General features: G+C 42.1%; 1 protein-coding gene across 13 annotated transcripts in view; it reads right to left on the bottom strand.

The window, feature by feature from the left end:
- Nucleotides 1-24,410, bottom strand: part of COBL (cordon-bleu WH2 repeat protein) — a 233,747-nt gene that overhangs the window by 83,001 nt on the left and 126,336 nt on the right. For 11 of the 13 annotated variants that reach the window (XR_013635369.1, XM_073332702.1, XM_073332705.1 and 8 more), the window contains one exon: nucleotides 11,332-11,526. Coding sequence is in view for 10 of the 13 variants with exons in the window: in XM_073332702.1 (XP_073188803.1) it covers nucleotides 11,332-11,526 (195 nt within the window). In the remaining 3 variants the exon portion in view is untranslated. Of the gene's footprint in view, nucleotides 1-4,336; nucleotides 4,424-8,512; nucleotides 8,632-11,331; nucleotides 11,527-24,410 lie in introns of those variants that run through there. The other 2 variants (XM_078851668.1, XM_078851666.1) reach the window with 2 other exon arrangements.

Here is a 24,410-nt window from a genome sequence, read left to right as displayed (position 1 = left end):
CTCCTTGGTAACATGGGATACAACTGGAATCTGTTTCCAACACTGAACTATTCATGACCTTGATCCAAAGCAGAAAATTATACAGAATAAGGTAGAAAATTAAGGGAAAAAAACACTCACGACATAAACCCTTCACTCCCATAGCACAGCAAAACAAAGACTAAACAAATATCATCACTGTTGTCATTTGAGGAAACGTAAAATTGACCATCAGCTTGATCCTAAAGAGAGTGGAAATTCCCTCTTGCTAAATATGGTTCTAAAGATTGTCCAAGGGAAACTTATGACACGGTGTGTTGGATACAGCAGAAAACAGACTGCATTTTACCCTACATTCTTGCAGTGTCTACATTAGTGAACAGAACAGATGTTAACTGAACAGGTGGGATAGCACTGGTGCATAACAAATGCCAACTGTGCCATGTATCTATACTAGCCATTCCCATTCAGTTGCAATTTTGCCCCGTGTCCACACTTGTCCGGTTCTATGACACTGCATCTGCACCTCCCTCTGGGTATTTCCCATACATCTTCCTGAAGCAGTGGCTTCTGGGAGTCCAAGAAAATTGTGGAGAAAGAGGTCAAATCCTGCAACCCAGTCCCCATCTCCAAAGAGAAGCTAGGATCAATGCTCTGCTGTTGCTCAGCAAGCAAGGCTTTTGCTGAACCTTTTGAAAAACAGTTGAGAACCTCAGCAGGGGCTGGAGCAAGATAGCACCTGGTGCTCTAAGAATACCTGTGGGGAATAGCAGAAGGTGCTCTAATGGTATGTCTATCTGGGGAATGCAAATTTAGAGTCCATTTCTGAAAATCTGGTTCAATGTATAAGACATTAATACTTCCAATGGTTCTGTCTTACATATGCTAGCTCTCACTGCTAGCATACCTTATTCACACCCACGTCTCTCCCATCCCATTTCTTCTCCTTCTTTTAACATTAAAATATTTAAAACAAAACACTTGAACCTTAATGTGTTCTGTGGTTGACAAAATTGACTTTGTTGTGTGAATAGCATGCAGCTGGCTTGCTGAGCATGCACCCAACGCTAGGGTAATTGTCCCATATTCACTTGAGAGGGCAGTAACTTCCAAGTCCTAATTGTAGCCATTTAAGTGCACTATTAAACAACAAGACAGAATACAAAAAGCAAAAACACTCACTGGCCCAGAGTATCCCCTACCACAGTAATATTTGTTTAAGGTGGCCTAATGAGGGAGGAAACATTTGCTTTTTCCCTTCCCCCAAATTGTTCTGGTCCCACAACCATTGGCACTTTCAGAATTCAGAGGATCCCATAAAAGATGAGGCTCATCCAGAGGCCCTGTGCATCGACTGACTCTAGGGTCCCAGCTCTGCCCCCAGCAGCTTGGCTCCAGTGGAGCTGTGCTACCAGTGCCTCCTCTGGCCACAGCTGCAGTCGGGATCCCCTGTGATGTGGATATCTATAGTAGAGGAAATAAAGCCTGGAGCTATGTTTCCTTAGCAATCTGTATGGCGCTGCTGAGGTGGTTGATGTGTCCTTCCAACTCAGGGCCCTCCTCTGGCCCTGCCGCTGTGCTGGTCCTGGAACCCAGTCCAGCAGCTGGACTTCTTCAGGGTCATAGAATGGGATGAATTTGGCCTACTGTCTCCAGTACAGGAAGGGGATACCTAGAAGGAGTACCAATAGGGACTGGACCCCACAAGTGTAGGGCTTGGGAAATTCCTTGGGCCAGCTGTGGTGGTACTTCATTTTGTGCCATAGCTGTCCTAGATATGTGTGCAGAATAGTCACTGATGTCCTCAGAGAATCTTAGCCCTTTCCCTGGATTGTACATATAAAAATAAAGAACATGGTCTTATCCCTCGGGTCTCATCTATCTCCCATCAGACCAGGGCCCCAAGTCGGAAGAGACAAAGGGGACTTTAAGTCCCCTAATCCAAGGCTGGCCATTTTTAACGTACAGTAAAGCATCCTCAGAGAAGCTCTAACTTGGACCCATCTTCTTTGGCCCCCAAGGTACCATTCTGGCAGCAGACAATCACCTCTGTTTTTAGTCATGCCCACAAGGCTGGACACCAGAGGGTGGCCAAAGATCTGGCCCCATGCACTGGTATTTATTTGTACTGATTTTTTTAAAAACAGAAAATGGATGCTTCTGTTGTGGATCAACTGGCTTTTTACAAGTTAGGGCACCCCATGAATGGAATGATAAGGCCACCAAGCACTGACTGTTTAACCATGCAACTCGCTATCTCAGCAGCATTGGTATCCCACAACAGTGATAAGAGTGGAACTTCTGATAGTAGAAAATGGGCTGGAAATACCATATACTTAAAAAGCCATCTGTCTCCAACAGCATCATCCAAAAGCTTTAAAAAAAACATCACAGAAGTCAGTGTTAGGAACTTGCCAATTGGCTTAGATAACTAAATAGTGTTCCCTCAGTATTTCCAGTATTTTTGCACTTCTACTTCCCACTATTTATTGAAAGGTGGACAGTAAATATTGAGGTACACTTATCTAGGTCTCTAGGAGAAAACTGGCACTTAAAAAAAAATGCAGCCACTTTACTTCCTCGTGAAAAGATTTTTACAAAGGTCTGTGTAGGGAGCCAGGATGGCTTCCCTCCGAAACAGAGGGTAAAGAGCCACCCTCTCAGCCTGAGTGGGCGGGGCCAGACCAAGCTTACGCCAATCCCCGGAAGGGGAGGGGTGGGACAGGAAGTACAAAGGGCGGGGCCCTTTGCCCAGTGAGGGCAGCACCAGGGGGGACGACAGATACAGGCTGCTGGCTGTTGCCTCCAAACCCTGCTGCCGACCCAGGGGAGGCCCTGGCCCAGGAGGAACCTGACCGGGAGGAAGGCCTGTGGCAACCAGGGCTGCCAGCCGCTGAGCACCCGGAGGACCTGGAGGGGCCAGGCTGTAACCCGGGCCAGCGTGAGCCTGACACAGAGGGGGAGCTGGAGCTGCCAGCAGCGGAATACCCGGACGAGCTGGAGGGACCGGAGAGACCCGCTGGAGAGACCAGGTAGGAAGTAGCCCAGGGGCAGAACTGCACCGGGGGGTGGGTGTGTTTGGTCAGCGGGCGCAGATGGTTCCCCGCTGACCCAGCGGCGGGACCCTCTCCTCCCGCCGCTGTCAGGGCCCTGGGCTGGAACGCAGAGGAGTTGGGTGGGCCCGAGTTCCCCTACCCCGGCCAACCCGCCTTGGGTAGCAGAATCGCGCGCCGCGGACTCGTGCCGGTGCTCCCCCGCCTGAGGGGCGCGCTGCGGACTCCGGCCAGCGCACCTTCTCCGCTAATTCCCCAGCGCCTGAAAGGTGTGACTAAGGCCTGCCAGTGGGACCATAGCTCTCCATCAGCCCCTAGGGGCTTGGAGGACCAACTGAAACCTGTCACAGTCTGATTTATATTTGTTTACACAACACTAATCTCAGGACTAACCTTTCCTTTAGGGCATAAAAACAGGGGAAAATAAAACTTTCTACCAATACTGTGAATAAATTGATTCTCTATGACCTGGATCCTCCAAACACTTACAAATATCCAACTTTACTTCCACTGCAATCAACAGGACTACTCATGTAGGTAATGTTAAGTATGCACTTAAGTGTCTGAGGGAGTGGGACCTAATATTCTGCCCCTAAGGATCTGATCCTGCTCCCATATAATTCAGAAGTAAAACTCCCATTGACTTCAGTATTGCCCGATTAAGCCCTAAGTGAGATGCCTGCAAGGAACTGAAGTAGTAAGGCAAAACTCGCACCAATTCACCTCTAACAGTAGCAATCTCAAAACATTCCTGGGAACATAGGAAAAATGGCAAAATCCCTTTAAATCAAGGGAACACTGTGGAATATGGAGTCAACGGTGCTATACCAATATACATCAACGCAAGAGCTGACCCTCATTTAGAATAAAATTAAAGATGCTCTGAAATGAACACTGGAACTTCCAATTGCTCTGTTATATTGCCTCATTTGTCTCTCTCCTTAAGGGAGCCATAACTAGCTAACAACAAACCTCAGATACCAAGCTACAACAGATTTAAAAAAAAAAAAGGAAAAAACAACAACATGTTTTTAAACATCCACAGCAAGAGAACAGCATGTGGTGCCTATAGCACATTCCACAGAAACTGCATTTGTGGCTTTTGGGGTTGACATTAGGTGGCTGAAGGGTCCCTTTTTGTTTTTGCTGTTATTTCCTGAAACCTTAAGACTTCATGTTGAATAAACTATCTACATACTGTAAAAAGGCTCTTACCCAAAGCCCTCAGTGCCTTGTTTACGGTCTTTTCCTGCTTCCACCTCTGTATTTTTCCCACCCCCTGACACACAGAATGCTCCTCTTACCTTAGTTTGCCAGTTCACTATACTCTCTGCCTTCAAGTCCCTCCTAAAGACTCATTTCTTCTGCAATGCCCACATGAAATGAACTGCACCAAATTTTTTTTTTAAAAAACAGATCTTGTGACTAAGACTCTGGACAGAGAGGCAGGAGCTCTGGGTTAAATACCCAGTTCTGCCAGACTTCCTCAGCAAGTCACTCAGGGTACATCTAACACAGCAGCTGGAAAGTGTAATCCCCAGCATGGGCAGATCATAGAATCATAGAATATCAAGCTTGAAAGGGAGTAAAGGAGGTCATCTAGTCCAACCCCCTGCTCAAAGCAGGACCAATCCCCAACTAAATCATCCCAGCCAGGGCTTTGTCAAGCCTGACCTTCAAAACTTCTAAGGAAGGAGATTCCACCACCTCCCTAGGTAACGCATTCCAGTATTTCACCACCCTCCTAGTGAAAAAGTTTTTCCTAATATCCAACCTAAACCTCCCCGACTGCAACTTGAGACCATTACTCCTTGTTCTGTCATCTGGTACCACTGAGAACAGTCTAGATCCATCCTCTTTGGAATGCCCTTTCAGGTAGTTGAAAGCAGCTATCAAATCCCCCCTCATTCTTCTCTTCTGCAGGCTAAACAATCCCAGCTCCCTCAGCCTTGCCTCATAAGTCATGTGTTCCAGTCCCCTAATCATTTTTGTTGCCCTCCGCTGGACTCTTTCCAATTTTTCCACATCCTTCTTGTAGCGTGGGGCCCAAATCTGGACACAATACTCCAGATGAGGACTCACCAACGTCGAATAGAGGGGAATGATCATGTCCCTCGATCTGCTGGCAATGCCCCTACTTATACATCCCAAAATGCCATTGGCCTTCTTGGCAACAAGGGCACACTGTTGACTCATATCCAGCTTCTCGTCCACTGTAACCCCTCGGTCCTTTTCTGCAGAACTGCTGCCTAGCCATTCGGTCCCTAGTCTGTAGCAGTGCATGGGATTCTTCCGTCTTAAGTGCAGGACTCTGCACTTGTCCTTGTTGAACCTCATCAGATTTCTTTTGGCCCAAGCCTCTAATTTTTCTAAGCCTCTGTATCCTATCCCTACTCTCCAGCGTATCTACCTCTCCTCCCAGTTTAGTGTCATCTGCAAACTTGCTGAGGGTGCTCTCCACACCATCCTCCAGATCATTAATGAAGATATTAAACAAAACCGGCCCGAGGACCAACCCTTGGGGCACTCCACTTGATACGGGCTGCCAGCTAGACATGGAGCCACTGATCACTACCCACTGAGCCTGACAATCTAGCCAGCTTTCTATCCACCTTATAGTTCATTCATCCAGCCAATACTACTTTAACTTACTGGCAAGAATATTGTGGGAGACAGTGTCAAAAGCTTTGCTAAAGTCAAGGAACAACATGTCCTCTGCTTTCCCCTCATCCACAGAGCCAGTTATCTCATCATAGAAGGCAATTAGATTAGTCAGGCATAACTTGCCCTTGGTGAATCCATGCTGACTGTTCCTGATCACTTTCCTCTCCTCTAAGTGCTTCAGAATTCATTACTTGAGGACCTGCTCCATGATTTTTCCAGGGACTGAGGTGAGGCTGACTGGCCTGTAGTTCCCAGGATCCTCCTTCTTCCCTTTTTTAAAGATGGGCACTACATTAGCCTTTTTCCAGTCGTCCGGGACCTCCCCCAATCGCCATGAGTTTTCAAAGATAACGGCCAATGGCTGTGCAATCACATCCACCAATTCCTTTAGCACTCTCGGATGTAACGCATCTGGCCCCATGGACTTGTGCTCGTCCAGCTTTTCTAAATAGTCCCGAACCACTTCTTTCTTCACAGAGGGCTGGTCACCTCCTCCCCATGCTGTGCTGCCCAGTGCAGTAGTCTGGGAGCTGACCTTGTTAGTGAAGACAGAGGCAAAAAAAGCATTGAGTACATTAACTTTTTCCACATCCTCTGTCACTAGGTTGCCTCCCCCATTCAGTAAGGGGCCCACACTTTCATTGACCTTCTTCTTGTTGCTAACATACCTGTATAAATCCTTCTTGTTACTCTTAACATCTTTTGCTAGCTGCAACTCCAGGTGTGATTTGGCCTTCCTGATTTCACTCCTGCATGCCCGAGCAATATTTTTATACTCCTCCCTGGTCATTTGTCCTATCTTCCACTTCTTGTAAGCTTCTTTTTTGTGTTTAAGATCAGCAAGGATTTCACTGTTAAGCCAAGCTGGTCGCTTGCCATATTTACTATTCTTTCTACACATCGGGATGGTTTATGCCTGTAACCTCAATAAGATTCTTTAAAATACAGCCAGCTCTCCTGGACTCCTTTCCCCCTCATGTTGTTCTCCCAAGGGATCCTGCCCATCAGTTCCCTGAGGTTGTCAAAGTCTGCTTTTCTGAAGTCCAGGGTCTGTATTCTGCTGCTCTCCTGTCTTCCCTGTGTCAGGATCCTGAACTCGACCATCTCATGGTCACTGTCTCCCAGGTTCCCATCCACTTTTGCTTCCCCTACTCATTCTTCCTGGTTTGTGAGCAGCAGATCAAAAAGAGCTCTGCCCCTAGTTGGTTCCTCCAGCACTTGCACCAGGAAATTGTCCCTTACGCTTTCCAAAAACTTCCTGGATTGTCCGTGCACTGCTGTATTGCTCTCCCAGCAGATATCAGGGTGATTGAGGTCTCCCAAAAGAACCAGAGCCTACGATCTAGTAACTTCCGTTAGTTGCCGGAAGAAAGCCTTGTCCACCTCATCCCCCGATCTGGTGATCTATAGCAGACTCCCACCACGACATCACCCTTGTTGCTCATGCTTATAACCTTAATCCAGAGACCCTCAGGTTTTTCTGCAGTTTCATACCGGAGCTCTGAGCAGTCATACTGCTCTCTTACATACAATGCAACTCCCCCACCTTTTCTGCCCTGCTTGTCCTTCCTGAACAGTTTATATCCATCCATGACAGTACTCCAGTCATGTGAGTTATCCCACCAAGTCTCTGTTATTCCAATCACATCATAATTCCTTGACTGTGCCAGGACCTCCAGTTCTCCCTGCTTGTTTCCCAGGCTTCCCAGAATGTGTGTACAGGTACATGCTAGTTCTGCTTGAGCTAGCACCTAAAATAACAACGTGGTTGGGCCAGAGGCTGAGGCTAACCACTCAAGTACTTACTTCTGGGGGTCGGGTGGGACTGTGCATGGGCGGCTACCCTGCAGTGCATTAGCTCAAACAAAGCTAGTGCCTGTACATCTACCCGTGCTGGGAATTACATCTCCCAGCTGTAGTACAGACATACCCTCAAGTCTCTCTGTGCTTTAGTTCACCATCTATACAGTGGGGTAATAGTACTGCCTTTCTCCCATAATTTGTTTTTCTTGTCTATTTAGACTGCACAGTCTTTGGGGCGGGGACTGTATTTGCAGAGTGCTTAGCATAAGGGAACCCCAGTCATAGCTGGCTCCTCTGGATTTCCCTGTGTGTCCAGTTTTCCCCACTTCTCTTCTACCATAAGCTCTCTGGGGCATGGATATTTTTCATTTTGCATTTAGCTCAGCACTTAGAACATTTTGGGCTCTGAGTCAATAACAAATAAAATAATATTTCCTAATTGGTAGAGCTGGTCAAAACAAAAAGGCTTGAATATTTGTTCCTGAAATTTCAAAAATTCCACCATTGAACGCTTCCACCATCCCTATTAACAGGATCACTAAAGTTTCTGGAGGGTGTACAGGACTGCTAGAAAAAGGGGTTCACCTTTTGCTGAGCCCTCACAGAATGTCTTTGCATGAATTGGCAAACTAATCTCAATGGTCTGTGAACTCAATATCAGAACTGAAGATGGGGAAGATTCCCCTGCTTCTGAGGCAGCCTATCCTACCCTCTATATTCCCTGCTGGGACTGCTATTTTATCCCTGGCTCACGACGATACTTATGAAGAATATGTTTTTGTGGACTTTGCATTATAATAAATTGCATCAAATGGCAGATGCTTTCAAAAAAATGTCCTGAGGGAAGAGACAACTGGATTCCCTTCTTGGGCTTTATCCTCCCCTCCCCACCCCCGCTGTAAATTACTGAGTGGAAGCTCTGCACAGTCTGGAACACTGCTTAATTGTGCTCTGAATATAAATGAATACTTTCTGGTAGGGGTTTTTAAAACGGGATGAGGAGAAAATACTACCTGTGAGCCAGTCTTGGAAGGCAAATGTTTGGCAGGTCATTCCAGCGGTCTTTCCCTCATAGAGGTCAACTATTATTGTAAGACCCACGGAGACAGCAGTCAAGATATGATTACATTACATAGCAAGCAGTTATCTGACTATCTGGAAAAAATGATTGAAGAAAATCTAAAGAATTAATGAGGTATATTTCAATCTCATTGCATATGGCTGTTATAGATTGCAATCACTAGGCACAGACATGAGAAATGCATCACTTAATTTATCTACACTGTTATAAAAATGAAATGTCGTAGAGCTTAATAGTGGGTAAAAATAGTGGGTAAGGGGGTCAGGGTAAGTTTATTTGCTGTGCCTCCAGTACCATTTTTCTATACCGCTTTTAGGGAAACGGATTCAGTTTAAAGATAAAAATCCTTTTCAAGTTCAGAACACTACCATTCTCATTTTCTAATAATCTGCTAGCTTCACTGGAAATAAACATGTTCTCCTTTTGCAGGATCTTCCTGTTAGTAACAGTTGCACATAAATAAAGATTTCTAAACAAACATCTTATCTTTTTATGGAAGGAAGTCCATTAATAAGGAATTGACGTTCTTCCCTAAAAAAAAAATACATTTGTTAATTCTTTCCCATAAACTATAGAAATAAACTAACACCCTGAGATTTTTTATTCTATTTTCACAGCAAACTGGATAATCTGCACGTAGATAAGGTTAGCACTGTTTGCGTTTCTGTATAAACAATGCTCTTGTTGCTACCTTACCATGCAACATCAAATAACTAATCTTTTTTCTCAGGTTTCAACTGCTTCATGGAATTGTTGGTTCATTTCTGCTGGATTCCTTACAGTTATGTTGGATCATCTTCTACAGTACAGGTTGTGAACAGCTTGCCAAACAAGGCACTTCAGAAGCACATTACCCATGTTTGCGGTCTTGAACTGCACAATTGTTTTCATAGGGATGTCCTTTCCCCATCAAAAATAGGACAAAGAATCACTCAGATGAACTCAAACAATTGATCTGATAATCTACAGTACTTCAACTTTATTGACTTTGTAAACTACGAAAGACATTTCTAGTGTCCCACATTACCACTATTATATGGAAAATATATGATCCGTATTCAATCAAGCATCTGTTTTCCTTCTACCATTTTTTTTCTTTTAAAGAAAAAAATTATAACAAACTTGATGTATTGTATGTCCACTTTCAACAAACAGAAATATTAGTTCCCAGACAATCCAGAAAACAGTACTTTTAGTGATGTGAAAACAATACTGAAACTGGGAATGTTAGCATGCTGAAAAGGTTTCTGTGTTCCAAAATAAAAAAATGTAAATGACATATTAAATGAAGATAAGCTTGAAACAGTGTAGCCTTTATATTGTGATTATACTTGTGTAAACTTCTTATAAAATGCCATAACATTCATTCAGAAATATCCATGTTTCATGAACATAATGAATGTTTAATTTTAGGGGCATCAAATTATTTATTAACATGGAAGCCAAAAGAAATTAAAAAAAATACACAATGCACCAAATACTGCAACACAAGGTATGTTGCTGCTGTAAAATGCATGGGAAGGGATGTTAGTAAAAAGCACCTATCCACGTTCTAGAGGAAATCTTAATATTATGTCATACCTATCACATTTTTACCAGAAAAGCTATAACAATGGGAAATTTGGTACGGTCAATCATAGGTATCAATCATGGAATGTCAGGGGTGTGTGTGTGTGTGTGTGTGTGTGTGTGTGTGGAAGGGGAAGAGAACCAAATGAAAGTGATATGTGTGTGTGCATGGGCTAGTCTACCCGCATTAACCTGAATCTACCTCACACAGGTAGAAACAGCACGTGAAGACAGTGCAGTGAGAGCTTTGCAGAAGGACAGGGAGCCAATTATGTACCCACAGTGAGTGCTGTGCTTGTACTACTCGCACTGAAGCCCAGGCTGCACTGGTTTCGCTGCTGTTGTTACTGGCGCTAGCTAGATTTAAGCTAGTTCAGGCAGGCTAGCCTGGGCACAGCTTCTGCTGCGTAAACAGGACCTTGGTATAGCAACCCTGTCTATACAGCCTTGTATCTGATAAGGCATTTAAAGTACAATACTGTTATTTTCTGATCACCTGATGGGTAAACTCCTGCAATAACTACTCACATCAGCTCATTCTTATCATTAAAATTAACCTAAGAAATAAAAACAGCAACAACATCAGCATAATAATTCACTGTTCAGTCCCATTGTTTTTATGTTGCAAAATTTCCTCTTCCAGGTATTTATTCTCTATTCAGGGGTCACTTGTGGCTTTGCCACAAGCGTCACAAATGGGGCAACAGGCACCTGTGCTGTCCTGGAAGCAAACCGGAAAACAGATTATTATTCAGACAGACAATCTGCCTCCCATTTTGTTGGGGACATAACCTAGAACAGCATACGTCTTCTAGCACACCAGTGCTGGCCTGTGCACTGAAGGCGGAACCAAGGCTCTGGATAACATCAGTTCTGGATAATTCTATTACGGAAAAGCAGCCCTTGGCCTTTTAGGATTTAGCTCAACAAAAATAGCTTAATTAGAAGGGTGCTGACAGAGTTAGAATGGAGCTTTAGGAAGGGGGGGCAGTTCTAGCAATTGAGGTGAGTGAGTACATTCAAAGCTCCAACAGCATTCAACAAGAGTCCTCACTGGAGTTATTGAAAAGTTTCACTGGCTGACCAGAGCATCCAATCAAGGGGATTCATTTCTAACTCCATTTACGGATTGGCTCTAGTCAGTGCATTTAGCAACTCTGCATTTCCTTACGTCATTCTTACCTGCATTGCTGTCTTTGCCACTCCACTTGTCTCCGTAGTTTGCAAAAGGGGTGTTGCCACTGGTGGAGGAGGTGCTCTGCGTTTTTTAATTTCTGGGTTGGCAGTCATTCCTGAAATGTTGCCAAGAGATAGAGATGGACCCAGCGTAATGGAACGTGAATTCACTGAAGGGGAATTTGGAGCTGTTGCAAAGCCCTGTAAGTAGATGTATAACTGGGTCACAATCACTTTTTAAAGACTATGAGGAAGAAGCAGAAAAAAACCCATTACACCCAATTACCCTTAAATTGAGACAATGCTCTGAGTGATTGTGTATAATCCCCTGCTAAACTTGCCACATTGCAAACTGTACAATATAAGGCCATTTTTCAAAGATCAACTGACATATAGTAAGCCCATTCAGAAGGGGGTGAAAGTTGCAACAGACTAAACTTATATTAATATTTAGAAAGAAACAGTCAACCCCGATACAATTTATAGAACCGTAGTTGGGAACTTTATCAAAGCAGGAGGCTCCCACTTAATTAAAAAGACTTTCTTTTTATACTTGGAAAATGAATTCTGTATCTTTGTGGTCAGGCAAATATATTTTAAGCCACATTTAAAATATAAATAAGGAATCTTTAGGATTCCTGAGAACATATTTTATTCTAAATCAGAATTAAATATTTAACTGCCCATATATCATGCTGCAAATTATATCTTGGGCCAAATTTTGCTGTCAGTGTAAATCCAGAAGGCCTGATTCTCTACTCATCTATGCATCTTTTACACTAGTATAACTCCCTTTGACTTGAATGGAGTTATTTCTGATTTACATAGGTGTAGGCAAGAACCAAATCAGATCCAGAGTAGCGCCGCTGACTAGATTTACACAGGTTTAGATCAGAGCAGCACTGGGGCCCGTTTCTAAATGCATAGCGTGAAAATGTTTAGATGTAAGATGGCTTTTCTTAGGGATGGATCCAAAGCTCAGTGAAGTCAATGGAAAAATTCCTACTGGGTTGTGGATCAGGACTCTATTTCTATATTTGGAAATGGGGGCTGTACACACACACAAATGCACACAACTGGTCATTAAAACAAAAATTCTTGAAAATGTTCATGAGTTTTGATGCATGAAATTTCATTTCATCCACTTTCTAACCAGCTGTAATGCTGCTTGGAAAACATATTTTCCAAAACTTGACAATCATTTTTTTCTGTTTTCATCTACAGAAGTTTTGATGGTAAATAGTGAGGAAAAATGCACAAAATTAAAAGAAAATGTTTTTGACCATCTCTTTTCCACCATGAACTGCATGCAGCATGTTAACATGTCAATCCCTTATGGTGTCACCGAGAGTATTGAAATATCACCTAAAATTCCAGAACGAGGATCATAGTCAGCAACTCCACTCCTCAGCACTATGGAAATTTCTACCATAAGTATAAATCATTTGTGCAGGAGACAGAGCTTTTTTGGGGGCTGGTCTGAGGTCATGGAACAAACACCAATAGAGACTAAGGACCATCACAAATCTCACCACCCTCTACTCCAAGTTCAAGGCACACTTCTTCAACCTTCCCCTCTCAAACTCAAACACATACATAACATCACGGACATACTATGTTTTCTGAAAAAGCAAACTACCAAAGCACAGCACTGAACACACAATTTCCTCCCTGGGGAAAAGATAAGAGAGAAAATGAATACCACATGATATATATTAGTCACATTCTTTAACACAGTACTGGAAGGCTGCTTCGATATTACATTGATGAGGGTGGTAAAGAACCTACATAGAATAAAACAGAATCCATTTCCTACTAGACATATGTCGACAACACAATGGTTATCACAAGCTGACAATCTAAGCAACAAGGTCAAGGATGCAGAGATAACGAACTATCTTCTCACATAAATGATGGCACCCTCCAGCTCACGACTCATACACATTAGCAACCTGGGGAAGCTTGCAATGTTGCTGCCCATGCTGTATCTATTCTGTGGATAGAGAACTACTCTTTTTTGGGGGGGCGGAGGGGGTCATCATTCTGGCACCTTTCACCAGCACTACACTTACACTATTTTTAATTGCTTGGCTTGACAGCACATCTTCTTCCACAACAGTTGGGATAGCTCAGAGAAGAGAGCACAAAAAAGGAAGAATAAATACACACAGCAGGTTCTGAGCAGAAATCACATCAAACAAAATACTGGCATGTGGTGGTAGCTGATTCGGAAAAGGTTTTATCTCAGTTTCTTGGTTCCCTAATTAGGCCATCCATACTTTCAGCCAAGAGTCTATGTGTAAACATCACAGGTCAGATTCATCACTGGTGAAAATAAGTGAAACTTGGTTGCCATAGCACTATCGGTCTGTGTGGAGAGCAGAATTCCTCTTCAAGATATGGAAACTGCAACAGCCCAGTGCTAGTCTGTGAAGTTTTAAGGAGACCTCCACTGAAATGAAGAGCTGGATCAGATAGGAAAAAAACAATACAAGAGGAAACATGGCACACATGTTTTTGACTGCTCAATAAAGTTCTGTGTGTTTCAGACACCATAATACGCTATGAAAGAGAACTCAGATGCTATTTGTACAGGATTAATTTGGGTCTGATTCTGCATCTACTATTCACATGGACCTAGCATGGACTTAAATAGGAATTCTGGGTGGACTGGCTGCAGGCCACTTTATTACTATGTAGATTGTTTGCTATACAGTCGACCTCCAGGCTGGACAAATATAGCTGGCACAGGAAGTCCCTGGTACTAGTATACTATATAAGTCTTCTCTCATGGACTATAACCTGCGTTTACAGGGGGGTTAGATCATCATCTATCTTTTTCATGCTGATTTCTCTGAATTTTTTAATAGGGTTTCTCAACCTTTGTACCTATTCAACAAACACGCAGCCTATAGCATGGGCTTTTAATAAATATGCAGCAAAGCCATCTTCTAGGTTATGTCTACACTAGCAATTGAACAACAAAACTTTTGTCTTTCAGAGTTGTTAACCCCCCCTCGAAAGACAGAAGTTTTGCCACGACAAGTGCCAGTGTGAACAGCGAGTTGTCCGCAGGAGCACTCTCCTGCTGACAACGCAAATGCTGCTCATTGGGGGTGGAAGTTTTTTGTCGGCAGGAGAGCCAACAAACAGTGGCTACACTGCACAACTTTTAGTGCCACAGCTGTAGTGACACTGTAGTGAGGACATAGCCTTACAGGTGAATATACTCTATTGTTGGCTGTATCTGCTAGGCAACAGCGGATAGACCGATCTCATCCATAACCTGCAGCGTCTCTGTGTCCTTGGATACTGTGTCTGTTGTGTCTGGCTCTATATAATTGAGTATGTTTACTCCTAAGTATATGCTACCCTACAGACAGTAGAATATAAAGAAGTTTCCTTTTTTGCACTCTTAGAGGAAGACTGAAGAAAACCAGTTTTAGCCCTACTTTATGTTTTCTAAGTTTTTGCTGAATGTGTCAAAAGGTTGGAGAATCTTGCTAATAGGTTCACAGAAGTTAGAGACTAAAATGACAATTCAGATCTTCAGCTCTATCTCCTCTGCAAGTACAGAATATTATCAGCAACAGAGGACTTATCCAATATTAAACTGGCACTGCATTTGATCCAAGGTCATACTCTTGGTAAACAACCACCAGAATCTTTTTGTTGAACAGAGCACTCTGGAAAGAAAATACATGAAAAAATATTTTTTAGGCTGGATTTTGTTTTAAACTAGTTAATATTTCTGAAGAGAAGTCAGGGGGGAAAAACCACAACATTAACATGTACCAACACAGAATTAAGCTAAAAGAAAACAGTAAGAAAAAAATAAGTAAGGAACTAGCCCAATTCATTTCTGTGTGTTTCTGAGAGCCAAGTCTAAGAATAAGTCCAATTGATGCTTGAGTGTGATTTTCAAAAGCATTCACTGCTGGCCTAACTCTGCTCAGATTGAAGTCAAACTTTCATTGTCTTCATGGGGAGCAGAGTATGGCAAATACTGGGGACTTTTGAAAATCCCACCCTTTGTCAAAAGAACTTTACACAAATCTGGATAGAAAGATAATCTAGGGGTTGATCTTGTAGACCTCTACTCACTCAAGTACTCCTCACACAGGCAAGTCATATTCTTTAGCTTCTGTAGAACATATACCCTTGTATGCGGAGGACTAACCACATGAGAAGGGCTGTGCCAAGACCAGACTCTTACTCTGGATCTGATCTATTTCCCATTAATCAGGCGTCTTTCCATTGATTTCAATGGGAATAGGATCAGGCTCTGTGTTGACTTCCTTTAGAAACAATAGATTGGGGGCTTGATTTTCAGACAGTGTAGGTATGCAGTTATTGAGAACGTGTACGCGTGCGCGCACACACACACACACACACACATAAAATTAACTATGTGCAAATACAATTACTTTATTTGCACACACTTTTTGCCCAAATTACCTCACACTTACTATTATGTTATGCTATTGTCACTACATTGACTTCACATGAATTATTCTTGATTTTCACCAGTGTAAAGCAGAATCAATCTTCATAATTGCAACTGTCTGCCGAGGTTGTCAGAAAAAATCAAGCCCTTTATCCTTGATTTTTATTCCATTGAATAATACATTTTTGATTGTGAACATGCTGTGAAAAGACTATCAAATTTAGTCCCTTCAACCTTTGTATTTCTCTTCATTATAAAAGCCAGTAGAGCATCAGATATCAATGAAGACATTTTAAAACATCTTCCAACTTTTATAGTCACAGACTGTGCAAGTGTGGGGCTGTTATAGAGCTTTTGCTCATTGTTCAAAACAACAGAATATATTAAAGGAAAAGAAATCTTACATTTGTATTAGCCCAAATTTTATTTTTGTTCTGAATACAGCCAGGGAACACTTACTGTTGGCACAAGCAGACACAAATGCCCTGAAAGAGTTGTGCCAGCTTATGTCAGCAGTGAATTTAGGCCCCAATTCAGCAAAGTCCTTAAGCATATGGTGAACTTTAAGGATGTACTTACATCCATTCCTATTCAGCAAAACACTTAAGCACATACTGAAAGTTAAACCACTGTCAGCTGCAATACTTACTATTCTTTTAAGTGAGCGCTGCCATAGGAACTTGTGATAAACACACACACACTCTTCTGTGGACATTTAATTTAGTTTATTAACAACCAGAGAAGGTGTAGGCCAGTGTCTGTCACAAATCTTTCCCTTAGTTTTTCCATCACTCTCTGATGTACCTCACAGGTTTCTACAGTTCTAAGCAGATGATTTTTTGGCTCACCAACCAAACTCTAATTGTGGTCCATCACCTCCTTTTTTTTTTTTTGGAAGAAATGTCTGACCTTTGAAGGGTGGGGTTTGGGTTTAGGCTTAGGCTCCATCCCTCTCCTCAGCATATTTTATGGGCTGGCTAGCTCAGGCAGCTCCCTTCTCAGCCTGCTGGCTTCTGTGAATCCCATTCTTTGGCAGCTGACTCTTCCCATGCATTGTACAGGGAGCCTAGGCACTTAACTCGGGACAGTTTATTGCACTAGGCAGCAGGGCACCTAAATGTAATGTGTTGCAATCCTGAGTTTAAGTCCCCTTTGTGAATCTAGCCCTAGGTGCCTAACTTCAGTTGAGATCAGTGGGAGTTAGGTGCCTAGAAGCTTCTGAATATCTCACTAGGGGCCTAAACACTTTTATAAATCTAGCCCTAAGTCACTTTTGAAAATAGGAATTAGGTTCTTAAGTCATTTAGGTGCTTTAAAAAATATTAAGAGTAAAACTATATGAGATACATATAGTTAGACTATAAAGCTGAAAGTCAATGAGGTTTTTTTTCCCCAAACGGCTTCCCTCACCACCACCCTTTATTAGAGTTTCCTTGGCTTTCTCATGACACAAAGTGGCATTTAAAGGTCAGCAAGAGACTGAATGCTGCTTGCCTGCAACAAGCAATTTGGCTTCCTGTTCTCTGTCCACACTGGTCAATAATTTTTTTTCCAAAATGTCAAGTTTTTTTTCTTGTGGGGGTGTTACAGCCAAGCTTTTCTTCTGCAGCTCTGTGCCAAACCCCAGATTCCAGCTACCTATTTTGTTACACAATTTCCTCCTGAATAGCTTTTATATCAAAAACCTATCAATTGGGTTGTTTTAAGAGTTGGAATTACTAGATATAACAGTAACAGCCTTTTTAAAAAACAAACAAAAAACAAACAAAAACAAAACCCAATCAGAGACAAAGGGGAAAAAAAAAAAACCCTCTGTATGAGGGATGCATTTTTGTGTGATCGTACTGAGAATTAACGTGAACTGAAAGACCTGGAAGGGACAGACAAATCCATCAGCCTGGTGACAACGGGAGTATTTATCATAGTGGGAAATGTAAACCCTATTAACACAAACTCACATTGATTGGCTGAATGTCATTACAGCTGATTACTAGTAACCATTTAGAATGCCAGACAGGTTAAGTCAGAGACTGTGGTAAAATTTAAAGTTGGATGATGCTCTCCTAGAAATGATAATATTACTCCATACATTAGCATTAAATGTAACAACAAAGAAACTGAATCAATTCAAACACACCCTTCATAACCAAGGCATAGTAGTGTGGTCTCCAGACCGCCTGGAGGGGGACACATACAAAAACGTACTCACTGAGATGACTGAATTTTTTTAAAGTGGGTCATCTTAAATACAGTTTGCTTTTTCTAATCATTGAAATTCCCTAATGACTTAACTGTGATGTGCACACCCTCCTCACAATCAGAGGCTTAAGAGGAACAATCGCATTCCTTTAACTTTTTTTCTTGATTTCCATGTTAGCTCACTCCCTCCAACTTTGGAAAGAAATAGTACACCCATCTAGTACAAAATTAACAGTACAAAGGCAACTATATAGTTTCCATAATAGTACCAGCTATAGGCTGTAACACTTTTCATTTTATACAAACACTATCTTATTGAATACACTTTGACATCCATGTTTTCAAGGTTTTGAATTAATCCTTTGGAGACTATAAGCCAAATTCCCAGCCTCCTGTGCTGTCATTTTGGTTCTTAGCTGGCAATACTATAGTTATGTTCTAAGAATTTATTTGGTGAATACCAGAACTTGTACAACTAGAATTAGAAATGCGAGAACTGGATGCCGAGAACACACAGAGATAAGGAGGGCAGGCTCTCTTGCTTAGCTCTGCTAATTCTCTTTCATATTGACCTAGTACATTCCTCCTCTTTTAGTTCTGGTTTGCAGAGGAGCAGAAATCAAGCATCCTAAATTTGGATGTTTTTCTGTGATGTGCAAAAAGAGTGCTATGGACCAGGCTGACATCACATTTAACTGGTGACCTGGTTGAACAGTATTTCCCAGTGTAACAGAATGGATAGACTCCTCTGCTGACCTATCCTATCAGCAGATATTAAGACCATCTATCAAACTGCTGACGTCCCACAGGCTCTATGTGGCAGGTGCCACTCATTAACTGGATATATGAAAGGTAGGAACACCCTTCTGTGAACACAGGAGGTCCTGGAAGCAAAACCTAGAGACAGTCAATCTCAGAGAGACAGCTTAGGTTGAGGTTTATAACCTATTTCCCCTTGTTTTCCTAACCCCGCACCCCTCTTCAGATGTTCTTGTTAAACCCTGGATTTGTGCAGGAAATGGCCCACCTCGATTATCATACGCATTGTAAGAAGAGTGGTCACTTTAGATAAGCTATTACCAGCAGGAGAGTGGGGTGGGGGGAGAGAAAACCTTTTGTAGTGATAAACACCCATTTTTTTCATGATTTGTGTGTATAAAAACAAACATCTTCTGTATTTTCCACAGAATGCATCTGATGAATCATAGAATCATAGAATATCAGGGTTGGAAGGGACCCCAGAAGGTCATCTAGTCCAACCCCCTGCTCAAAGCAGGACCAATTCCCAGTTAAATCATCCCAGCCAGGGCTTTGTCAAGCCTGACCTTAAAAACCTCTAAGGAAGGAGATTCTACCACCTCCCTAGGTAACGCATTCCAGTGTTTCACCACTCTCTTAGTGAAAAAGTTTTTCCTAATATCCAATCTAAACCTCCCCCACTGCAACTTGAGACCATTACTCCTCGTTCTGTCATCTGCTACCATTGAGAACAGTCTAGAGCCATCCTCTTTGGAACCCCCTTTCAGGTAGTTGAAAGCAGCTATCAAATCCCCCCTCATTCTTCTCTTCTGCAGGCTAAACAATCCCAGCTCCCTCAGCCTCTCCTCATAACTCATGTGTTCCAGTCCCCTAATCATTTTTGTTGCCCTTCGCTGGGCTCTCTCCAATTTATCCACATCCTTCTTGAAGTGGGGGGCCCAAAACTGGACACAGTACTCCAGATGAGGCCTCACCAATGTCGAATAGAGGGGAACGATCACGTCCCTCGATCTGCTCGCTATGCCCCTACTTATACATCCCAAAATGCCATTGGCCTTCTTGGCAACAAGGGCACACTGCTGACTCATATCCAGCTTCTCGTCCACTGTCACCCCTAGGTCCTTTTCCGCAGAACTGCTGCCTAGCCATTCGGTCCCTAGTCTGTAGCTGTGCATTGGGTTCTTCCGTCCTAAGTGCAGGACCCTGCACTTGTCCTTGTTGAACCTCATCAGATTTCTTTTGGCCCAATCCTCCAATTTGTCTAGGTCTTTCTGTATTCTATCCCTCCCCTCCAGCGTATCTACCACTCCTCCCAGTTTAGTATCATCCGCAAATTTGCTGAGAGTGCAATCCACACCATCGTCCAGATCATTTATGAAGATATTGAACAAAACTGGCCCCAGGACCGACCCTTGGGGTACTCCACTTGATACCGGCTGCCAACTAGATATGGAGCCATTGATCACTACCCGTTGAGCCCGACAATCTAGCCAGCTTTCTACCCACCTTGTAGTGCATTCATCCAGCCCATACTTCCTTAACTTGCTGACAAGGATACTGTGGGAGACCGTGTCAAAAGCTTTGCTAAAGTCAAGAAACAATACATCCACTGCTTTCCCTTCATCCACAGAACCAGTAATCTCATCATAAAAGGCGATTAGATTAGTCAGGCATGACCTTCCCTTGGTGAATCCATGCTGGCTGTTCCTGATCACTTTCCTCTCATGCAAGTGCTTCAGGATTGATTCTTTGAGGACCTGCTCCATGATTTTTCCAGGGACTGAAGTGAGGCTGACTGGCCTGTAGTTCCCAGGATCCTCCTCCTTCCCTTTTTTAAAGATTGGCACTACATTAGCCTTTTTCCAGTCATCCGGGACTTCCCCGGTTCGCCACGAGTTTTCAAAGATAATGGCCAATGGCTCTGCAATCACAGCCGCCAATTCCTTCAGCACTCTCGGATGCAACTCATCCGGCCCCATGGACTTGTGCACGTCCAGCTTTTCTAAATGAAGTGAGCTGTAGCTCACGAAAGCTTATGCTCAAATAAATTGGTTAGTCTCTAAGGTGCCACAAGTACTCCTTTCCTTTTTGCAACCTACTATTGTGTGTGGAGTCCCCAGGAAGGGAGTAAGTCTGGATTTAAAGTGTGATCTGTTAAGAGTGGGATCCTAACCCATTCACAGAAAAATACAAAATGATGTAAATTTTTACATTTAAAAAGTGTGTGTGTGTGAGTGAGCGAGAGAAGCATTCATAAGTCAATCCTTTTATTTGAAAATCTATCTGGTATTTTAATATATTTCTATATTCTACCCCTACTCTCTTTTGGATCCGGGACCGTACAGAAGAGACACCTCTCTTCCCCTTCCCCATACACTCTATGGGCAGTAGGATCCAGGTGCTGCCTCCCCTTCTCCTGCCATATTACCTTGAGTAAAAACTAGAGAGCAGCCAGCCAGACTCCAGCCCCACAGGAACAGAAGCAGACAAAGCAGGGACCACTGGACACTCCAGTCAAAACTGTAGAAAGTTCTCTGACTTTCTCTGTCCTCGGTGACTGGCTGTTTGCCCCAACCCTCCCCTGTGCCACAGTCTCTGTACCTCATATTCTTTCCACACCTGCCCCTCCACCCTCTCCTCCTTAGCCCCCTTCCCTTTTCTTGGCATTTAGCAGATCCCCTCCTAAGTAAACCCACCCATAAAAACAAAAAAACAAAAAACCCAAGGAACCAAAATCATAGCACGAGCATTCCGTTTGATGCCATGACACTGTTTGATCTGCTTGTGTGTTATAATCCTTACCCCACCCTATGTCTGTCTTGTTTATTTAGACTATAGTGCGTCATTGTTCACTTGTACTGCCCCACTGGTCCGTATCCATTTGCCTTATGCATAGACGGTAACATTTTTGGGGCAGTGACTGTCTTTTTGTTCTGTGTTTCTACAACACTTAGCACAATGAGGTCCTGGTCCATGACTGGAGCTCCTAGGCAATGACAATAATACAATAACAAACACCACAAATGAGTCTATAGATTATTCATGAGGTATCTAATGGTTGCTAAGTATCCAAGTATGTTAACGTTGCTTAATATTTAAGCTTCATTAGCGGGACAAACAAAAGTATTTCATGGAGAATACATGTTTTGACTTACAGATACAGCATTTGTGAATTCATGAAAACTAAAAAAAAATCAAATACAGTCACACCAACCCTAAGCCCCAATATCTAGTAATTATTCACAATATTTTCCTTCCAATATTCAACCAACACAGTCTATTATAAATTTGATCTTAAGTCTCAAAAGATTAATTAATTGTTGTGGCAGCTATAAATTATATCAGAATACAGATTTATCAATTTATGGAACTGTATATGACACTCAGATACATATTCTTAATTATATACATCCCCAGATAATTTATATATTTTACAGAATTTCCTATAGGCAAGACTCTGCGATTCTTCATGAGACAAAAACTAATTGAAATACAGATTGAAAATAGAAATATATAAATGCAAAACACCAGCTGCCTAGCCCTAAATTTCAAAACTGTAGATCTCTGGCTCCAAGCCCTTGGCATGTTACAATTCAATACATTTGCTCCAAGCAATCAGTCCTGTTTTAAAGTCTCACTTCTCAAACTGTTCCCACGTCAAACAAATCAGGGCATTTTATAAAACTTTTGTCTGTCACTACTACCTGACAGCATGCCAGTGCCAACAGTAAAGCGATCTCTTTCGCAAAAATCTCATCCCTATAGCAAGGAAATCTCTTCATTGGCAGAAGAGGAAAGCAAACAGAATATCAAGGAAAACTGGGAGCAAAATCTTCACTTTCAGCAATGCAATGGAATTGAAGCTAAGCTTGATTTACACTTCTCTGTGTTCATGTAATCTCCTGTTATTTAAGTGGCAACATATCCCTAACACATTCTATAGTTTAAGCAAAATATTCTATAGGAACAATTAGAAACCAGCTTTTCTTGACAGGAGGCACATAAAACACTTGGATTCTCTGGTCCCAATTTCAGGTCCTATGTGATAGCCAACAAGTGTAGACCCGACTGAATCTTGTGAAACAGAGCTGGGTAGCTTGATGAGATGGAAGGAAATAAATCTCCTTTAATTCAAAGGTCTTAGCATTAACAGAAAAGAAAAAAGAAGCCTTCTCAATTTAATGCAGTGAAAATATAATCGCTATTAATCCCTCTTATGCATAATCTGCTCACTTCCTGTCATTAAGTGTCACAAAGGGTGGAAAAAGGGTTTCTCTGAAATTGAAGGTGACTAGCCACAAAGACTAGGAACTAAAGTTGATGATGGTTCTTTACAGAGCAATGATTCCCAAAACAAGCGGGTAGGTTCTCCAAGAACAAACAGCAATGTGCTGTTAACTCTTTCAATGTCAAGCCAATTAAATTTGGAGCTAGTACTCCCCACACAACACTCTGTATACATCATCTCAAGTTTCTCAATTCCCAATAAAAATAGTTTATTAACAGTTCAAAATCTGTGAGAAGTACGATTTTTAAAAGACAAACATAACTACACACAGGAACCTGCTATAGAATGTCTCTAGATGGGAATGTACATGTATATATGTGTTATAAAAGCAATTGTGAATTTCGTGTGTGAATATATGAAAACACCATGTTTTCTAAAATTCCATACAGCTCCAAACAATATAATATGCCACATTAAAATTGATGCAATGTCCTAAATCATAGAAATATCAATGGGTATGATGCTACCACTTGCAGAACTGCAATGACTCCCACTAAGGCTAGGCAATTGTACTATCAGCCTGTACAAATACTGACATGCATTTTTGGATTATGAAAATCTCTAACTGTAAATATTCTCAAATTTATTTGGAATATTCTTAACTCAACATGGACAAGACAATCACAAATGTAGCATAGAAAACTATCCTGCACTGTATATTTTCTACTCCACTCAGTAGTTGAATGTAAATTTTATTGTCTGGTGTTCTGGAAGGCTGTAAATGAAGTCTGAGTGCAAATTCCAAAATCAGACTAATTAGTGGGTGACAGTTAGGAATACTGACAACAAACGGTTAGAATTAGGGTTGTTTGCATTTCATACAAGTGTGAAATGATTGATAGTATGCTGCAGAAGTGTGCAAAGATGTTTCAGTGTCTCATCTGCTGGAATGTAGTTTTTAATAGCTTGAGCTTTCAGGAAATACTAGAATCAATCTGTATATATTGAACACTACGGTGGTGATCTAGCTACACTTTCCATCTAGTCCGCGAAAAACTTACTTTTCAGAAATATCTTTTTTGCATAACTTTGTCAAAATGCTTCAGTCTATGGAAACAGAAAACTATTGGGAGGTTTTGTATTGTTTTGATGAATTTGAAACACATATGTTAGATCAATAAAGGAATTGGGGGGAAGGGAGGAAAGGGGTACAATCACCACTCTGATATATTAAGGAAAAAAATAAAGGAAAAAAATCCCAAACAACCCAGTGAACTACTTAAAGATTGATTTATACTCGTAATGCCATATTTCTGCTCTATTTTCAATTATTTGTAGCCACTCATAGAACATCATGTACGTGCACTACAGTGTATAGTAGTGGGCCTGTGCCAAAGTGATAAAAGTTCCCTGCACTGTAAAAGAAAAAAAAAAACTAAAAACAGAGCAGAT

The sequence above is a fragment of the Lepidochelys kempii genome, chromosome 2 (assembly GCF_965140285.1).
Source record: "Lepidochelys kempii isolate rLepKem1 chromosome 2, rLepKem1.hap1, whole genome shotgun sequence".
Lineage (NCBI taxonomy): Eukaryota > Metazoa > Chordata > Testudines > Cheloniidae > Lepidochelys > Lepidochelys kempii.
Note: the sequence above shows the minus strand (reverse complement) of the source record. Positions and strands in the feature narration are given on the sequence as shown.